The sequence below is a fragment of the Neolamprologus brichardi genome, chromosome 10 (genome assembly GCF_056152115.1).
Source record: "Neolamprologus brichardi isolate AB-2024 chromosome 10, ASM5615211v1, whole genome shotgun sequence".
Classification (NCBI taxonomy): domain Eukaryota; kingdom Metazoa; phylum Chordata; class Actinopteri; order Cichliformes; family Cichlidae; genus Neolamprologus; species Neolamprologus brichardi.
Window position 1 is genome coordinate 16,357,157 of NC_142113.1, and position 14,619 is coordinate 16,371,775.

The 14,619-nt window shown below is 40.5% G+C and overlaps 3 protein-coding genes across 4 annotated transcripts; 2 read left to right on the top strand and 1 right to left on the bottom strand.

Moving 5' to 3' along the window:
* The first annotated feature begins 1,283 nt into the window (after positions 1-1,283).
* On the top strand, positions 1,284-5,039 carry bud13 (BUD13 homolog). Its single transcript, XM_006800018.3, has 10 exons — positions 1,284-1,440; positions 1,593-1,683; positions 2,123-2,207; positions 2,298-2,858; positions 3,054-3,358; positions 3,455-3,563; positions 3,739-3,877; positions 3,990-4,171; positions 4,324-4,405; positions 4,638-5,039. The coding sequence occupies exons 1-10, from the start codon at positions 1,298-1,300 to the stop codon at positions 4,729-4,731; spliced, it is 1,791 nt and encodes a 596-aa protein (XP_006800081.2). The 5' UTR covers positions 1,284-1,297; the 3' UTR covers positions 4,732-5,039.
* A 1,031-nt stretch (positions 5,040-6,070) lies between these two features.
* snrnp35 (small nuclear ribonucleoprotein 35 (U11/U12)) lies at positions 6,071-7,500 on the top strand. Its single transcript, XM_006800019.3, has one exon. It carries the CDS (start codon positions 6,265-6,267, stop codon positions 6,976-6,978), a length of 714 nt encoding a protein of 237 aa, XP_006800082.1. The 5' UTR covers positions 6,071-6,264; the 3' UTR covers positions 6,979-7,500.
* Positions 7,501-8,339: 839 nt separating this feature from the next.
* LOC118454849 (uncharacterized) lies at positions 8,340-12,577 on the bottom strand. Of its 2 annotated transcripts, none has more exons than XM_035911748.2 (5): positions 12,495-12,577; positions 12,200-12,358; positions 11,586-11,681; positions 8,666-8,870; positions 8,340-8,580 (listed from the first exon to the last, which is right to left on the bottom strand). In XM_035911748.2, exons 2-5 carry the CDS (start codon positions 12,324-12,326, stop codon positions 8,481-8,483), a joined length of 528 nt encoding a protein of 175 aa, XP_035767641.2. In that variant the 5' UTR covers positions 12,327-12,358; positions 12,495-12,577; the 3' UTR covers positions 8,340-8,480. The 2 variants fall into 2 exon arrangements, with proteins under 2 accessions (XP_035767641.2, XP_035767640.2); XM_035911747.2 differs by having other exon boundaries at positions 11,559-11,681.
* Between the last annotated feature and the right edge of the window lie 2,042 nt (positions 12,578-14,619).

The following is a 14,619-nucleotide window of genomic DNA, read 5'->3' on the forward strand; positions in this document are numbered from 1 at the left end:
AATGTTGCACTGTGTGTTTATCACTCTCATGACAGAGGTATTTGTAAGAGGTATTGTCTTTTATGTTGAGGCCATGGCATGACTCTGGCAAGTTGTTTTTCATGATGAGTGACAGTGTAGCTGATGTCCTTGTGTTAGTGTTGCATCCGTATAATAATGCTAATCCAGGATCAACATTGGTACTGACCAATGATTTTGTTGTGATGTAACGTTGCAATGTCCTCAAATATGTGCTTGTTTACATAAAACTCTCTCCTAGAACAAATGGTCAGTATAAGTTTTTTCTTTATTAATTTATAGAATATAGTAAATACATTTTCAAGTTAGGTTTGCTATTTAGTTTAGCCAGATTAGTTTACAGTTTACTAACATTGGTTTGCCAGTGATAATTGCATTAGCCAACTTCTTGGATGCTCAGACATTATCACAGGTCAGTCGCAATGCTGATTCAAGGATTCAAGGAAGCTTTATTGTCATTTGCATCACATGTTTACATGAGGTGGAACGAAAATTACGTACACACAGTCCCAGAGCGAAAAGAAACAGAATAATGAAGAAACAGAATTTTTTTTAAATGAACAGATTTAAAAAACAGAATAACAAGTAATAAAGTAATACTACTAAATAGAGTGCAACAGCCTGTGTACTAGTAATGAGTATAGGTATAGAAAAGTAGGTATAAATACTTTAGCAGCAAAAGGACATGATGACCAGCATTGATAAAGTGATGGTGTCAGTAAGTCTCAGTAATCCTGGACCAACATTGTTTTGATGACGGTGAAACAATACCAACACATGACTGACAATTTTTTGGTGATAGTTTAACTTCCTCTTACTGATATCAATTAAAACTATATAACTACACAGTTGGTGTTCATTTATTTCACTCTCGCTTTTGCACCTCAGCAAAAAATGTGGTTTATCACAGTTAACCCCATATTAGTAAATTAATTAATGATTTAACAACAGGGCAATTACTGTTTTACACTGGGACAGGTAAGTTTGGATAGGTTTAATTCCCCCTTCACACAAATACTTTCACAGCACTGCATCTGGAGTGCAATTAGATTTAACAATGGTAAATTCCTCAAAACCCTTTCATGATTTATTTGTATTAATTTATTTGTATTATTATATTTGCTAACTACACTGCCCTTATTTCGAATTTATTAATAATAATATTGTTTACAATTTAGGCATGCTTGCTTAGCTGCCTCAATCTCAGTCTATCCTTTGCATCCTCTATCCGAACTGGCATTCTTGAACCTCAGCGCCACCCGTAGTTTCTGACAACACAATGATGGCTGCTTCCACAGGCAGTAAGAAAGGACAGGAACTCTCTAAGGCTGAGTACCTAAAACGTTATTTATCAGCCGACGATGATTCCCTGAAATCTAAAGGAAAGGCAAAAAAGAAGCGGCGCAAGGTTCCCGAGAAGGGGTGAGCCGGTGGCGACGGTTTAGTCGACTTTTGCCGCAGATTTAGCTGTATTTGTTAGCCGTTAAGCTAGTTAACGACTCTGTTGTTGTGCAGCGCTGTTTTCCTCACTGCCTAATGTAATAACTTACTCGTGTTTACTTCTTTGATTCAAGACTTAAAATAGTGGACGATGACATAGATTGGAAACAGATGGTCACACAGCAGACGGAGATTGAGGAAGAGGATGAAGAAGAAGCTCCAGTGGTAAGATGGCGTTAGCTAGCTACCTGGCTAACCTGTCCATTCATTCAGTTGAAATGATTACGGAAGCATATGCTATATGCGCTCCTGTATATGAGGGTTTCTTTTAAACAATAAAAATGAGCCTGATGATTTGGGACACTACTGGTCAGAGGGCCCGGTGGCGCCAGTGTCCGACAGCCTCGCCTCTGTCAGTGCGCCCCAGGGCGGCTGTGGCTACAATTTAGCTTGCAATCACCAGTGTGTGTGAATGGGTGGATGACTGAACGTGTAAAGCGCTTTGGGGTCCTTAGGGACTAAGTAAAGCGCTATACAAATACAGGCCGTTTACTTAATGCTGAAATCGAATCTATTGTATTAAATGGGTATGCTTGTAGTTTGGGTCATTTTTGTTATGTCAACAAGTTCTGTTTTAAAACTAAATCTTTTGTTAACTGTTCAGATTGCTGAGGTGATTGATGATCGACCTGAGGAAGTGAAACAAATGGAAGTTTTTAGGACCAGCAACAGATGGAAAGTAATTGGAGGTAAATAAGAAGTCACAGCAGTAGGGGGGGATTTGTGCAATATTAAGTTAAGACTGTTGTTTACTATAGTTTTACTTCCTCTCCTAAAAGTGGATCAAAATGATGACACAGAGGAAGGAAATGGAAAAGAACATCAAAATACAGAGGCTGGCTCATTAGGCAGAGGTCGACATGACTCACCAGAGTTGTCTTCAAAGAGAAGAGCACGGGATTCTCCTGTCAAAAAGACCCGGCATGACTCACCAGATGTCTCACCTCCGAGGAGACGTCGGCATGACTCTCCAGACATCTCTCCACCAAAGAGAAGTCGGAAGTACTCTCCGGATGTCTCTCCTCACAGGACAAGACGTCACGACTCTGCTGATGTCTCTCCTCCCAGGAGAAGACGTCATGACTCTCCGGATGTCTCTCCTCCCAGGACTAGACGTCACAACTCTCCGGATGTCTCTCCTCCCAGGAGAAGACGTCATGACTCTCTTGATGTCTCTCCTCCCAGGAGAAGACGTCATGACTCTCCGGATGTCTCTCCTCCCAGGACTAGACGTCACAACTCTCCGGATGTCTCTCCTCCCAGGAGAAGACACCGTGACTCCCCGGACTTGTCACCACCAAGACAGTGTTCAGGAAAGTCAGAAAAAATGCAAAGTAAAGGTGAGTGATCCATTTAAATTGTAAAGTGGAATCTGGTGTGGCATATGAATAAAAAAAAAAGCAGAGACCCATTTAACATGAGTTTTGAATGGAAATTTCTTTTAAAGACATACCTTGATCTAATAATAAATCTTTAATTTTTGTTCAAAAGGCATTACAAAATGAAAATTAACAAATTAACTGTGTCTTTGTCAGATTCAGCCTCCAACAAAAGCAGGCTCAGCTCATCTTTGTTAAGTAAAAAACGCTCACCGGATCCTCATCGGTCAGCAGTAGCTAAGAAGGGTCAGAATAGACATGATTCAGACTCGGATCCGTCTCCCCCGAGGAAAAGGCCCCTGAAGGGAAACGCCTCAGACTCCGACCAATCTCCCCCAAGGAGGTCCTCAAAAACTAAACGGGGCTCAGACTCTGACCAGTCTCCACCCAGGGTGCGGCCACCGAGTGGAAGGGACTCGGATGGAGATTTGTCACCACCTCGTAGGCCAGGCCAGTCACAGGTAAGCAGATTGTGTTGGAACAAACAGTAATGTAAAATCTGATTTAGCTCAAATTTCTTTCTTTTTTTTCATTGTCTTTTTTTTTTTTATAACCAGGGCCAAAGGATGCTATCTGGTGGAAAGGCAGGCCTGGTTTCTGTGGACGTTTTAAGGAAAGAGCAAGAGGAGAACAGACGCAGAGAAAAACACAATCAGCCACTTGAAGGTTTCCTCAACTTTTCTCTCTTAAGATATTTTTACACCCATTGATGGAAGAGCTTCATACAGCTTTGCATCTCATTTCAGCTTATCATCTATATTGTCGTATTTTATTTAGTCCTAAAATTAAATAATAAAATTAAAAGTTTATACATACTTACCCATTCATCCCCTATGACCAGATGAATCGCGTAACGCTCAGACGATTTTCAGAGACAAAAGTGGCAAAAGGAGGGATCTGGATTCAGAGAGAGATGAACAGAAAAAGAAAGCTGGTGAAAAAGCGGCAAGAGACGAGAAATACGCTCAGTGGGGAAAAGGGTAAATGTGCATGATTATTTCAAATATCACAGTTTATGTGATTATATCCACATAAAAAAAAATTATAAAAGCATCATGTGGTTCAATGGTTTATGTTAAAATGTATGTATAGGTTGGCACAGAGCCAGATGCATCAGCAGAAACTTGAGGACGCGCTGCACGAAGCCCAGAAGCCACTGGCACGTCACCGTGACGATGAGGATCTTGACCGCATGTTGAGAGAACAGGAAAGAGAAGGCGATCCTATGGCTGCAATGCTCAGGCGTAAAAAGGACCGTGGCACAAAAACACAAGGTGTTTAACATTACATATGTTTTATTTTATTTATGACTTTATTTTATTTCACCAGGTCAATCCTTGTAAGAAGCTTTTAAATACCAGCAGTTTTGTTTTTGCTACTGTTTGTATTTTTATTTATTTGTATGTTTGTTTTGATTTTTTTGTAGAGAAACCTCGATATAAAGGCCCTGCTCCACCTCCAAACCGGTTCAATATTCCACCGGGGTACCGCTGGGATGGAGTTGACAGGTAGAGTTTGTGCATCGGTGACAGAGGAAAACTGTTGAGGACAGATTTGTAGTTTAATATTGAATGTTTTTAATACACACATCAGTTTGTCATTTTGCACATTAATGGTAAAGCAATTGTGATCATATTTTTCCACGTCTATATTAAATTTGCGCCTAATTGAATGGATTGTCTTTGGCCTTTTAGGTTGTCATATCATAATTAATAGGGTTATTTTATTTGTGTCTTGCAGGTCAAATGGTTTTGAACAGAAACGCTACCAGAGGATGGCAGATAAAAAGGCTGTGCAGGAAGCGGCCTATAAATGGAGTGTGGAGGATATGTAAAGGCTTTCAGAAAATGATGAATCTGGAGTAGAGCTAAAGAGCACACCTGCTCAACCTTTATGTATAATTTTTATGCTGTTAGAACAACAAGACTAGATGCATCTACGCAGCAAAAGTTATTTTTTAAATGAACTACATAGAAGAATTTGTTTCACCTTTCCAAACCCTTTTGATACTGTACCATGTGTATCAGATGAAACTGTACAGAAAAATGAAGTGAAGCATGTTCACAATTTTTGTAAGAAGTTATTCACCGTGGAGCAGAAGCTGTTGTGGTTTCAGTGTTTTATTAAAGAATGTTTTTGTAATGCATTGTCTCAAGAGTGTTCAGGCACCTGTAACTTGGATAGCATTGACATTCAATCTTTTTAGATAATTTTATACACTTACCACCCATTTTATTAGGCAACAGTAACTCAAATAACCACTTGTTACAACCAACATATTTTGGTCCTGGACATAGAAAGAGAGACATGTCCCTCATGACTCCAAATGAAACATAGTGCACAGCAACCAAATGCTGAAAGAGAGTGTCCACAGCTGACTGTTGATGGTATGGTATAGCTGTGAGGCTTTTGTGTACAAGATAAATGCACATTTGAGAGTTCTGTGGTGTAGCTAAAAAGACTGGCCTACATAGATGGGGGGAAAAGCGGCATTCAGATAAGTCATTCCTTGCCATATTAATCAGGGAGTGCATACACTGACAGGATGATGTGACTCTCACAGTGAGGAAATCAGATTGGGCTCTAATGTTTTTTCTAGCAATGTCTGATTCATCTTGTGCCGAATCAATCCAACCAACCAGCCATCTGTAAAGCATCAGAATGTCATTGAATAATTTGATTAGCATAAAAAATATTTAATTCTTACATATATTATAATCTTCACAGTCACCAGCTTTAAAATGGCAGTCTAACATCTGTAAAAGTTTTAAGGCACTTTCCACCAGCACCATCAAAAACAATTATGGAAGATTGATTTGTAGAATCAAGGAACTGGTGTTCTGGTTGCACATGCTAGACCAATGGCTTAATAACACAACAATGCTATTGCCTTTGATCTGTCACTATCTATGCTATTGATTATGGTGTGATTATATAAAATTATAAAAAAAAAAAAAGTGACAGTATTGTGCAATGAATAAAAAGTTTTATTTATAAACTTTTTTATTTTTATAAAAAAGGATTATTTATTATTAATAATAAAAAATTAATAATAATAAGCCTTACTTCATATTTGCAAATTTGTCGACTGATGCTATAATTAATCTGCGTGTTTTAAGTTGGTCTAAGTATCTTAGCACCGCGGAACTCTAGTATCCTTAGTTGGGGGAGTGGGGGGACTTTAAAATGTGACACACTGGACCCCGTTTCATTACGGAATGTTTTTGTTGATGCACTTGGAAGAGTGAAAACATTCAGCGGTACTGGTATGGTCTCACGGGTAATTAGCGACTAATGCAGAAAAATATTAGCCCTGAAAACTGTTTGTAAAGCCAGTTAGTCTCGTGTGCGATAGTTCTAGTTTAAAATGGCTGACTGGAGTCCGATAGCGAAGGTGTACGACCCGCTGAAAGCTGGTAGCATCGACGGCACGGACGTGGAGCCCCATGATCGAGCGGTCTGGAGGGCCATGGGTGCCCGGTATAAGCCCAACAAAGGCGTCGTTGGAGACCCACTGCTCACGCTTTTTGTGTCCCGCTTGAACCCACAGACAACCGAAGATAAACTACACAAAGTGTTCTCTAAGTACGGAGACATCCAGCGGCTCCGGCTGGTCCGGGACATCGTCACGGGTTTCTCCAAAGGATATGCCTTTATTGAGTACAAAGAGGAGCGGTCTGTGGTCCGGGCCCGCCGGGACGCCAACAAGCTGGTGGTCGACCAGCATGAAGTGTTCGTGGATTTTGAGCAAGAGAGGACTCTTAAAGGATGGGTGCCGCGGCGGCTCGGCGGCGGGCTTGGAGGGAAAAAGGAATCCGGACAGCTGCGGTTCGGCGGCAGGGACAGGCCTTTCCGTAAACCCATCAATCTCGGGGTAGACCCGGTGCAGGAACGAGGAGGCGGTGGTGGTGTTGGTGGAGGGAGGGAGTGGGACAGACCAGGCGGGAGAGCCAGAGAGGATCGGGACCGACACAGAACAGCAGAGTGGGGCAACAGAGGAAGGAGAGATGACCGGGACAGAGGCCGAGAGTGGGATGACCGCAGGCACGGAGACAGGAGCAGGCACCGGGACCGGAGATGAAGCATGTGGCTGCACTTCAGCGGTACTGCAAGACTGACGGATGGTTCAAAGCACAGCTGAAGGCTTTCAAAGGAGGACAGTGAATGAGTGTGTGACTTGGATAACTGTTTGTGTGAAAGGTTACTTTTTTTGTATGCTGATATTCTTCAGATTGTACTGTATGGTAATCAGGACTCTGCCTGTGGCTGTCATATTCAGTTCTTCTCAGGGAAGTCTTACTTTGTTATTCGTGCAGGGTTGCAGGAATGACAAAGTAGGGTTGTTGTGTTTTGTTGGGGTTTTTTTTACAACTCTTTATTCGAGCAAAAAAATTACAATACGGATGGTGTCCAGCCAAATGAGGCTTACATTCCGGATGTCAAACATGAGCGCCAGGAGCCAGAATCACTGCTTAAGAGTCCAATTGGATTGCTTTGGGGAATCGAAACTGTATTTTTATACAGTTATCATAAATATTATTACCCCACATATACAATTCAAATTTTATTTCTTACAATTTAAGTCCCAGCAGACTTTTTCCCCATTTATCATGTAGATAAACTGAGACAAACAAAACTGCATTTCTTTTTCTGATATTAAGATATTCCAGGGATTAAATGTGTAGTTAAACTTCTTTTCACTGACAGAAAGGGAAGTTTCGCTGGTCCGGCCCACTCAAGGTCAAAGGCTATATGTGACTCACAATGTAAAATGAGTTTGCAGTTGTTGTTTTGTTTTTTAAAAAAGCATAAGTTTAAGAGCACATTGTCAGCTCAATTTCTTTTTAAAAAATTGTAAATCAGATTATATCATAAGCAATAAAATTTGTCATTGTTTTGAAATCTAAGGTGTTAATGCTTGTCAAAGTGTTGCAACACGTTTAAGATTTCCCAAGTTGGGTAGTTTTCCAGTGTAGCCTCATGTGACCCCTGTTTTCAGAGTTGATAATGATGTGTTGTGCAAGATTTATACTTGAGGGAAGAAAACTCAGAGTATTCAAACACATTTACTCCTTTTTCCATATACATGTAACACAGGAATTTGAATCAAACGCTTACTCAGCTCTTACTCAGCCGTCTGATCCTCGGTCCTGCCCAGTGAGGTCAATCAGCTTTCTGTTATGGGTCACTGGGTGGATTCTTAAACTGTGCACAAGTATTTGTGAAGTCATCAATATGAAAGATGATGGGAAATAAATCTCTTATTTCATTAAAAGGTAATTCTCTAATGTACCAGAAAAAAACAAGAGGTAGAACTGACTTTTATTTCCAAGTATGTTCTGAATAGTAAGCTGTCAATTATAGTGTTATTTATAAGAAGAGACAATGAAGTTAGTGCAAACACATATACGTCAAACACACTGAAAACTGAGGCTTTTTTCCACTGGTTTGTGTTTATTACTGTATGATTATTGGGAATACATGCTGGGACAAGACAAATTTCAAGCATTTGTTAAATATGACTTTGACATTTAATATTAATTATGCATGTATGCAAACATGCAAGATGATTTCCACTACCGCTTAGAAGTCATGCTTAGCTGGTCTTTGCCTTCCACCGTACCCGACATTCACAATGGGCCACCCTGGGTAAGTCTCTCTTTGGACCGTGCTGAAGTTGATCCTGTGAATCAGAAGAATCAGAACATGCAGACACAGAGTAGCTGCTTCCTACATGAAGGACACTGTGATGATGATAAACCTCTCACCTGAACGCAGGGTTGATGCCAATGTTGTCAGGCTGCGGGAAAGCAGGTGTCCGCCTCCTGTGGCAGGAGGATGGGGGAGGGAAGTCTTTCTGATACTGAGACTGGGCTGTTTCCTGTTCGTTTTTTGCTGCTGCTGACATGTGATCACGGTTGCCTTCTTGCTCATTCCCGCTCACTTCTCTGTCCTCACGTCTGTTTCCTCTTCCTGTTTTTCATGAGGATGCAGGAGGAGAACCGTGAGATTCCTGTTGTGTGTTACAGCCTGCTGAAGGGTAATCTTTGCTAAAGGCAGAATTTCATCAACAGTAATCACACTTTCCATTAGGGATGCACCGATACCGATACTGGTATCGGGTATCGGGGCCGATACTGTAAAATGTGTGTGTACTCATACTCGTAAAAGTTAACCGATACCATGAACCGATACTAACTTATTTCATTAATCAGAGGGTGGCTTGTCATTTCTGTTGTAGTTTTTTAGATTGGCCTCTAGGGGGACATCCGCGCTAAACAGGCACAGGGTTGGGCGAGTGAGACTGGCGGCTCCAGATGAAAAAGAGAAACTGGAGGCTGCTGTAGCTAGGCTAAACAAAATGTCAGCAGTGTGGAACAGCCAACTTTAACTCAGGTTTTGGAAAAGCGAAGAAAAATGTCGAGAGAAAATCCACAAGCAGTTAAAATAACAGAGGCTCTGACTCATTTTATCGCTCTGGATGACCAGCCAATGCCGGTCGTGGAAAACATAGGATTGGACCGTCTTCTCAGCATACTCGAGCTGCGATATGAAATATAATAAATCTCGGGACATATTTTGTTAAATTACAATGTGGAGACTCCGCAATAATTTAACAGAAGTGCTTATTTTTCACTTGAAATTTTTTTGTGGTCATTTTTATTAAGATTTTATTTTTTATCGGCAGAGAATAAAATAAAAACCTGTCTTCCAATTCATTGCATTTGTGTGTGTGTGTGTGGTAGAAGTATCGGTTTTTGTACTGTGTATCGGCAAGTACTCAGATCCAAGTATCGGTATCGTATCGGTTTGAAAAAATTGGTATCGTTGTATCCCTACTTTCCATAAATAGACTTTCTTACTTTCTTGATCATACTACCAGTGTTGGGAAGGTTACTTTTAAAATGTATTCCATTACAGAATACAGAATACATGCCCCGAAATGTATTCTGTAACGTATTCCGTTACATTACTCAATGAGAGTAACGTATTCTGAATACTTTGGATTACTTAATATATTATCATGCTGTTTACAACTACATGAATGTACTATTGCTGTGATTTATTACTGTTACTGAAGGTCCGCGGCTCCGAACCGCAGTAAAGGGACCTCTGGCTAATATGTCGGGTTCGTGTCAGGCTCGTCGCTGAAAACTAGCTTTACTTTGTTGTCTGGGTCAACTTTGCTAGCAGAGACAGAGAGAGGCGTTGAAAGGCTGCTCCAACGGAGCTTATTGTTTTTGGACGAAAACACGAACACGGTGTACAGTCGAGTCTTAATAGCTTACTTACAACTGGGCTCGTCAGGCACTCTTCTTGGCTGCAGTGGTTATTATTATATTTACATGCTTCCAGCTCCCGTTTTTGCTCGATGACAGCTCGTACTTTTCCTTTTTCTCCCTCCCTCGCTCACAGACACATAACGTGTATGGCAGTCCATTCTCCCTGCAGCACGGACTACGCTGCCTATGATGCTACATTCTTTAGAGCTATACCGGTAGCATTCTGCCTATTAGCTTAGCACAACAACAACAGGCGCTCTCTCACCCAGGAAACACGCAGAGAGAGAGCGTCACCCTGTAACCATGGCAACCGTAACGCTGCCGCCTGGAACAACAGAACGTAGCTGTCAAACAAAACCCAAACAGGCCTGACCCGCCACAATATGAAACAGGGAAGTACCGCAGTGTAATCCATTTATTTCAACAAAGTAACTGTATTCTAAATACCACCGTTTTAAACGGTAACTGTAACGGAATACAGTTACTCATATTTTGTATTTTAAATACGTAACGGCGGTACATGTATTCCGTTACTCCCCAACACTGCATACTACATATATTGCACTATTTGCTTTTTTCATTTTAATCTTGAGAGAATAACACTTTATACATCAATGACATGAAATGGTCTATTTAAAATGTCATAAATCTTTGATTTTTAAAATATTGACCTGTTACACTTTGCCGTTCTTCTTAGTTTACTGGCAATATTTAACAATATCAATGTATTTAGTGAATTTCAACTTTTTTTTTTCTTGATAAATAATTCCAAATCTTTATGGTAATATTTTTTTTACACTGCGCATGCACAGACAATCTAACTGCTTCAAGTGAACACAGACCTCAGCTACTCAAGAAAATATGTTTTTCTTCAAATATTGTTCCCTTACTGTTCTTATGAATATAAATCATTTGCTTTGGATGTCACAGAGCTGTGTGAAGGACACGGGAACACATACACAAATAATTACTGCTGAGGCCAATCCAATCCTGTGTCTGTGAGTAAGAGTGGCAGGAATTTCACTGCACAGCAGAGAAAACAATATCACTCCTCCAGATGCTCTGTGTCTATAACAGCATTTTCACATTTAACCTTATATGGTCTTTCTTATGTTCTATTTGAGGTATTAATTACTTGTGTACATTAATTACAGTGTTTTTCAGTTTAATGGCAGTGTAGGGTTGTTGCTTTTTTTATCTAAGCTTTAATCACAAAATCACTTTTTATATAATCTCTACTATCTCTGCCTTCTCACTCATAGCACACTGCCCAAACCATTTCCAAGACACACATGTGCACTGAACAGAAAGCCACAGCCTTGCGTGCACTGTGCCACCATAAATGAGTCTTATCTTTATACAGACATGATGAGTTTACTCTCTAGGGTGAGCCAAGTCTGTTGACCTTTGCCTGGATCTTGGTCTGGGATGGGCCTGAAGCAGAAAGCCTCACGTGATGTGGTCTCCATCTTAGCAGGTGTGTCCGGGTAGAGGAGGAATCCTAAAGAGGGTGAAACGTAGACTGTTGAGTCTTGTTCCCCTTTTTTAACCCACTACTTTGGAGTGATTCCAGTTAGCACAGAACATGTAGCCCAACGCTGTTTCACAGTTTCTGAAATCTTTCCAGTTAGGTTTCTTTTTCACAGCTTGTTTACTTTGCATACAAATTCTATAAAATAAGTGTAATGCCAGTGACAATTAATCATTCACACAGACCTGATTTTTGTGACAACAAAACAAAGTTTTATTTCTGTCTGTTTATTAAGTGATGTGCACCAAGATTAAAGCGAGATCAGAAATAATGACGGTAATTTTGAATGCTTTTGTTATTTCTTGACCAGGACATTGTTTCTATTTCTGTTTTACTCTTTTCAGTGTTTGAACTTTCTTTCTTTTTTTTTCCTTTGCCACTGAGCTTTTTTACAAACACTAATGTAGATGATTAAAGCTGACACTGGAGGATCTGAGAGCATAAGTAACTTTATCTGTTGCTGGTATGAAGGAGCAGCAGGACTTTACCTGCCACTGTTGGTGGTTCGCCCCTGTAGGGTCTACTGCGCAGAAAGAATTCGTGGTGGCGACGTGGTTGCTGCAGGCTGGCATTTTCAAAGAACATTTTGTCTGCTGGTTCCTGGATCACTGGCATCACCCAATGTTCTAAATCTTTGGTGTCTGCTCCTAAAAAAGTTTTAGAAAAGATGCATTAAAAAGTAAGACAAAAAAATCAGCATTTAATTTTTTTTAAAAAACTACCAAATCCAAGAATAATAACTATGAAATTTAAAATGGAGGGCATTGTGATTGTAATGCTTACCTTCCTTTTAGAAAACACATAAGCTTTCTGCAGTGTTACCCTCTACTTCCTATATTTCTCTGCACTGTGAGTGTTTGTGTGCCCGCTTATACAAAGAGCTTCTTAAAGTGTGTTTACTGCAGTAGTCATGGTGTTCTGTTGTTCACCGGTGGCTGGCAGATAGAGCAGTAACCAGCTGGGACAATAAAGCAGATGAAGTACCAGAATGCTGAAACTTTGGTTCAGTCAGACAGGTTTAAAAGGGAATATGCTCCAAAATTAGAATTTGTATTGGTAATATTATTAAAATAAAGGCTGGATGACCATTTTTTTAAAAACTGATTCAACTAGGTAATAAGTAAACTAGAAAGATGGCCAGACACTCCCTCCTCCACTAAAGCCAACGATCTGTTTTTGAATTTAAAACAAAAGTGATCTGGATTCGCTTCACCTGTCCACCAAGCTTGACTTGGTAGTTTGTCTTGCTGACAGACAGACATATCACAAAATATCAGCACTCGTAAGCTAGAAGTGCCGAGCTGAGCCTTGTTTCCAAAGTTAATGCGTTTAAATGTCTCGCAAGGGTGGCTGCACAGTACCAAGTGTGATGATGGCAAAATAAATCTGACCACAGTAGTGTTAAGTGACACACCAAGCCAAGAAAGGAATGGAAAAAAAGAAGGGGGAAGAGAAAATGACAAGTTTCCCATTCAGTAGTTACCCTGGAGCATTTGGCTAGTACTCAGCAATGTTCCCTGTGTCTTTGGCATGAATCCAGCATTACTTTTTTCACATTAGAGGGCTTGTTTGAGCCTGCACTTTTCAGCAGGTAGTCTTATATTTATGGAAAAACTCTTAAGTGATGCAATCCTTTTTAAGGTATTTTTTTGTTTATTGTAAATTCCTCACAAGCTTGCAAATCACTTACTGTAGCCAACTATAATCTGGGGTGTTGGCGGAAGACGTCATTTTAAACCCTATTTGTCTGAGACTTTTACCACTATGTTGTGCATTTTCAGTATGTGAGTGTTATTTTTTTATCCTTTTTATCCAATTTCCCCCAATTTTTATCCGTTGTTCTCCTGACCCACATACTGAGTATGTCTCGGTACGAGGTCTACCGAACCTCTGAATTTGAAACCCAGACAGAATAGCATGTGAAATAGATAACACTTTCAACAGTTATCTCCAGATTAAGGGGGACTACAGAAGTGTGTATACTAAAAAAAGAGAGAGAGAGAGAGAAAGAAATTTAAATAAATACAGCATATTTGTGCTTCACAGTCAATTCAATTCAATTGTGTGTGAATGACTGGAGGGAAACAGGACAAAGACAGGCTGTGGGAGAGAGACAGAAAGTATTAATATTTAATGATGCAGAGTAGTGTACAAATACAAGGAGAGCGAAAAAAGATGAGTGAAGAAGAAACACTCTGTGTAATATGGAAAGCCCCCAGAACCGTAAACCTATTGCAGGGTAACAAAATCTCCCGAATCCAAACTGGGAGCTGGTTCCATAGAAGAGAGGCTTGAAAGCCAAAGACTCTGCCTCCCATTCTACTTTCAAATGCCCAAGGAACCACTAAAGTGGTCTATTGGGGTTATATGGCGATACAGAGTGGTTGATTCTCAAGCTTTAGCTTACATATTGTGTGTGTGTTTGAGTCAGATATAGCACATTTTTAACCCATTGCTCAGTATGAGTAACATATCCACGTCATTCTCCCTTATAGTCACTGCACTTTGTCCTACATTTATTTGGTCCTTCGTTTATTTGGATCTGGTCACATTAGTTGTCATGCATTGGGGGTACTGAAATAGGACGCGTTCTCCTGGAGTCTACCACTGGGATGTTAACAGTGGATTGGTTTCTAGGTCCTGTTGGCTGCCTGGGACCTCCATAGATCAGGTGTGCTCTGGATTCTCAGTGGGCTTGTTTTGTTGGGGAAAGTAGCTTAATACCTTGGTTGAGCAGTTTTTGTGGTCTGGTTTTCATCCTCTTGTAGAGGCTGCTGTTACTGGGGAGTGTAATTGCGATGGGATGCATGACTGGTCTGCAACAATGTCCAGGTGGGTTGGTAAGTGTCAAAACACCACCCAGTGCCAGCACCCAAAGTATCCCAGAAGAACACTGCATTGTAACAGG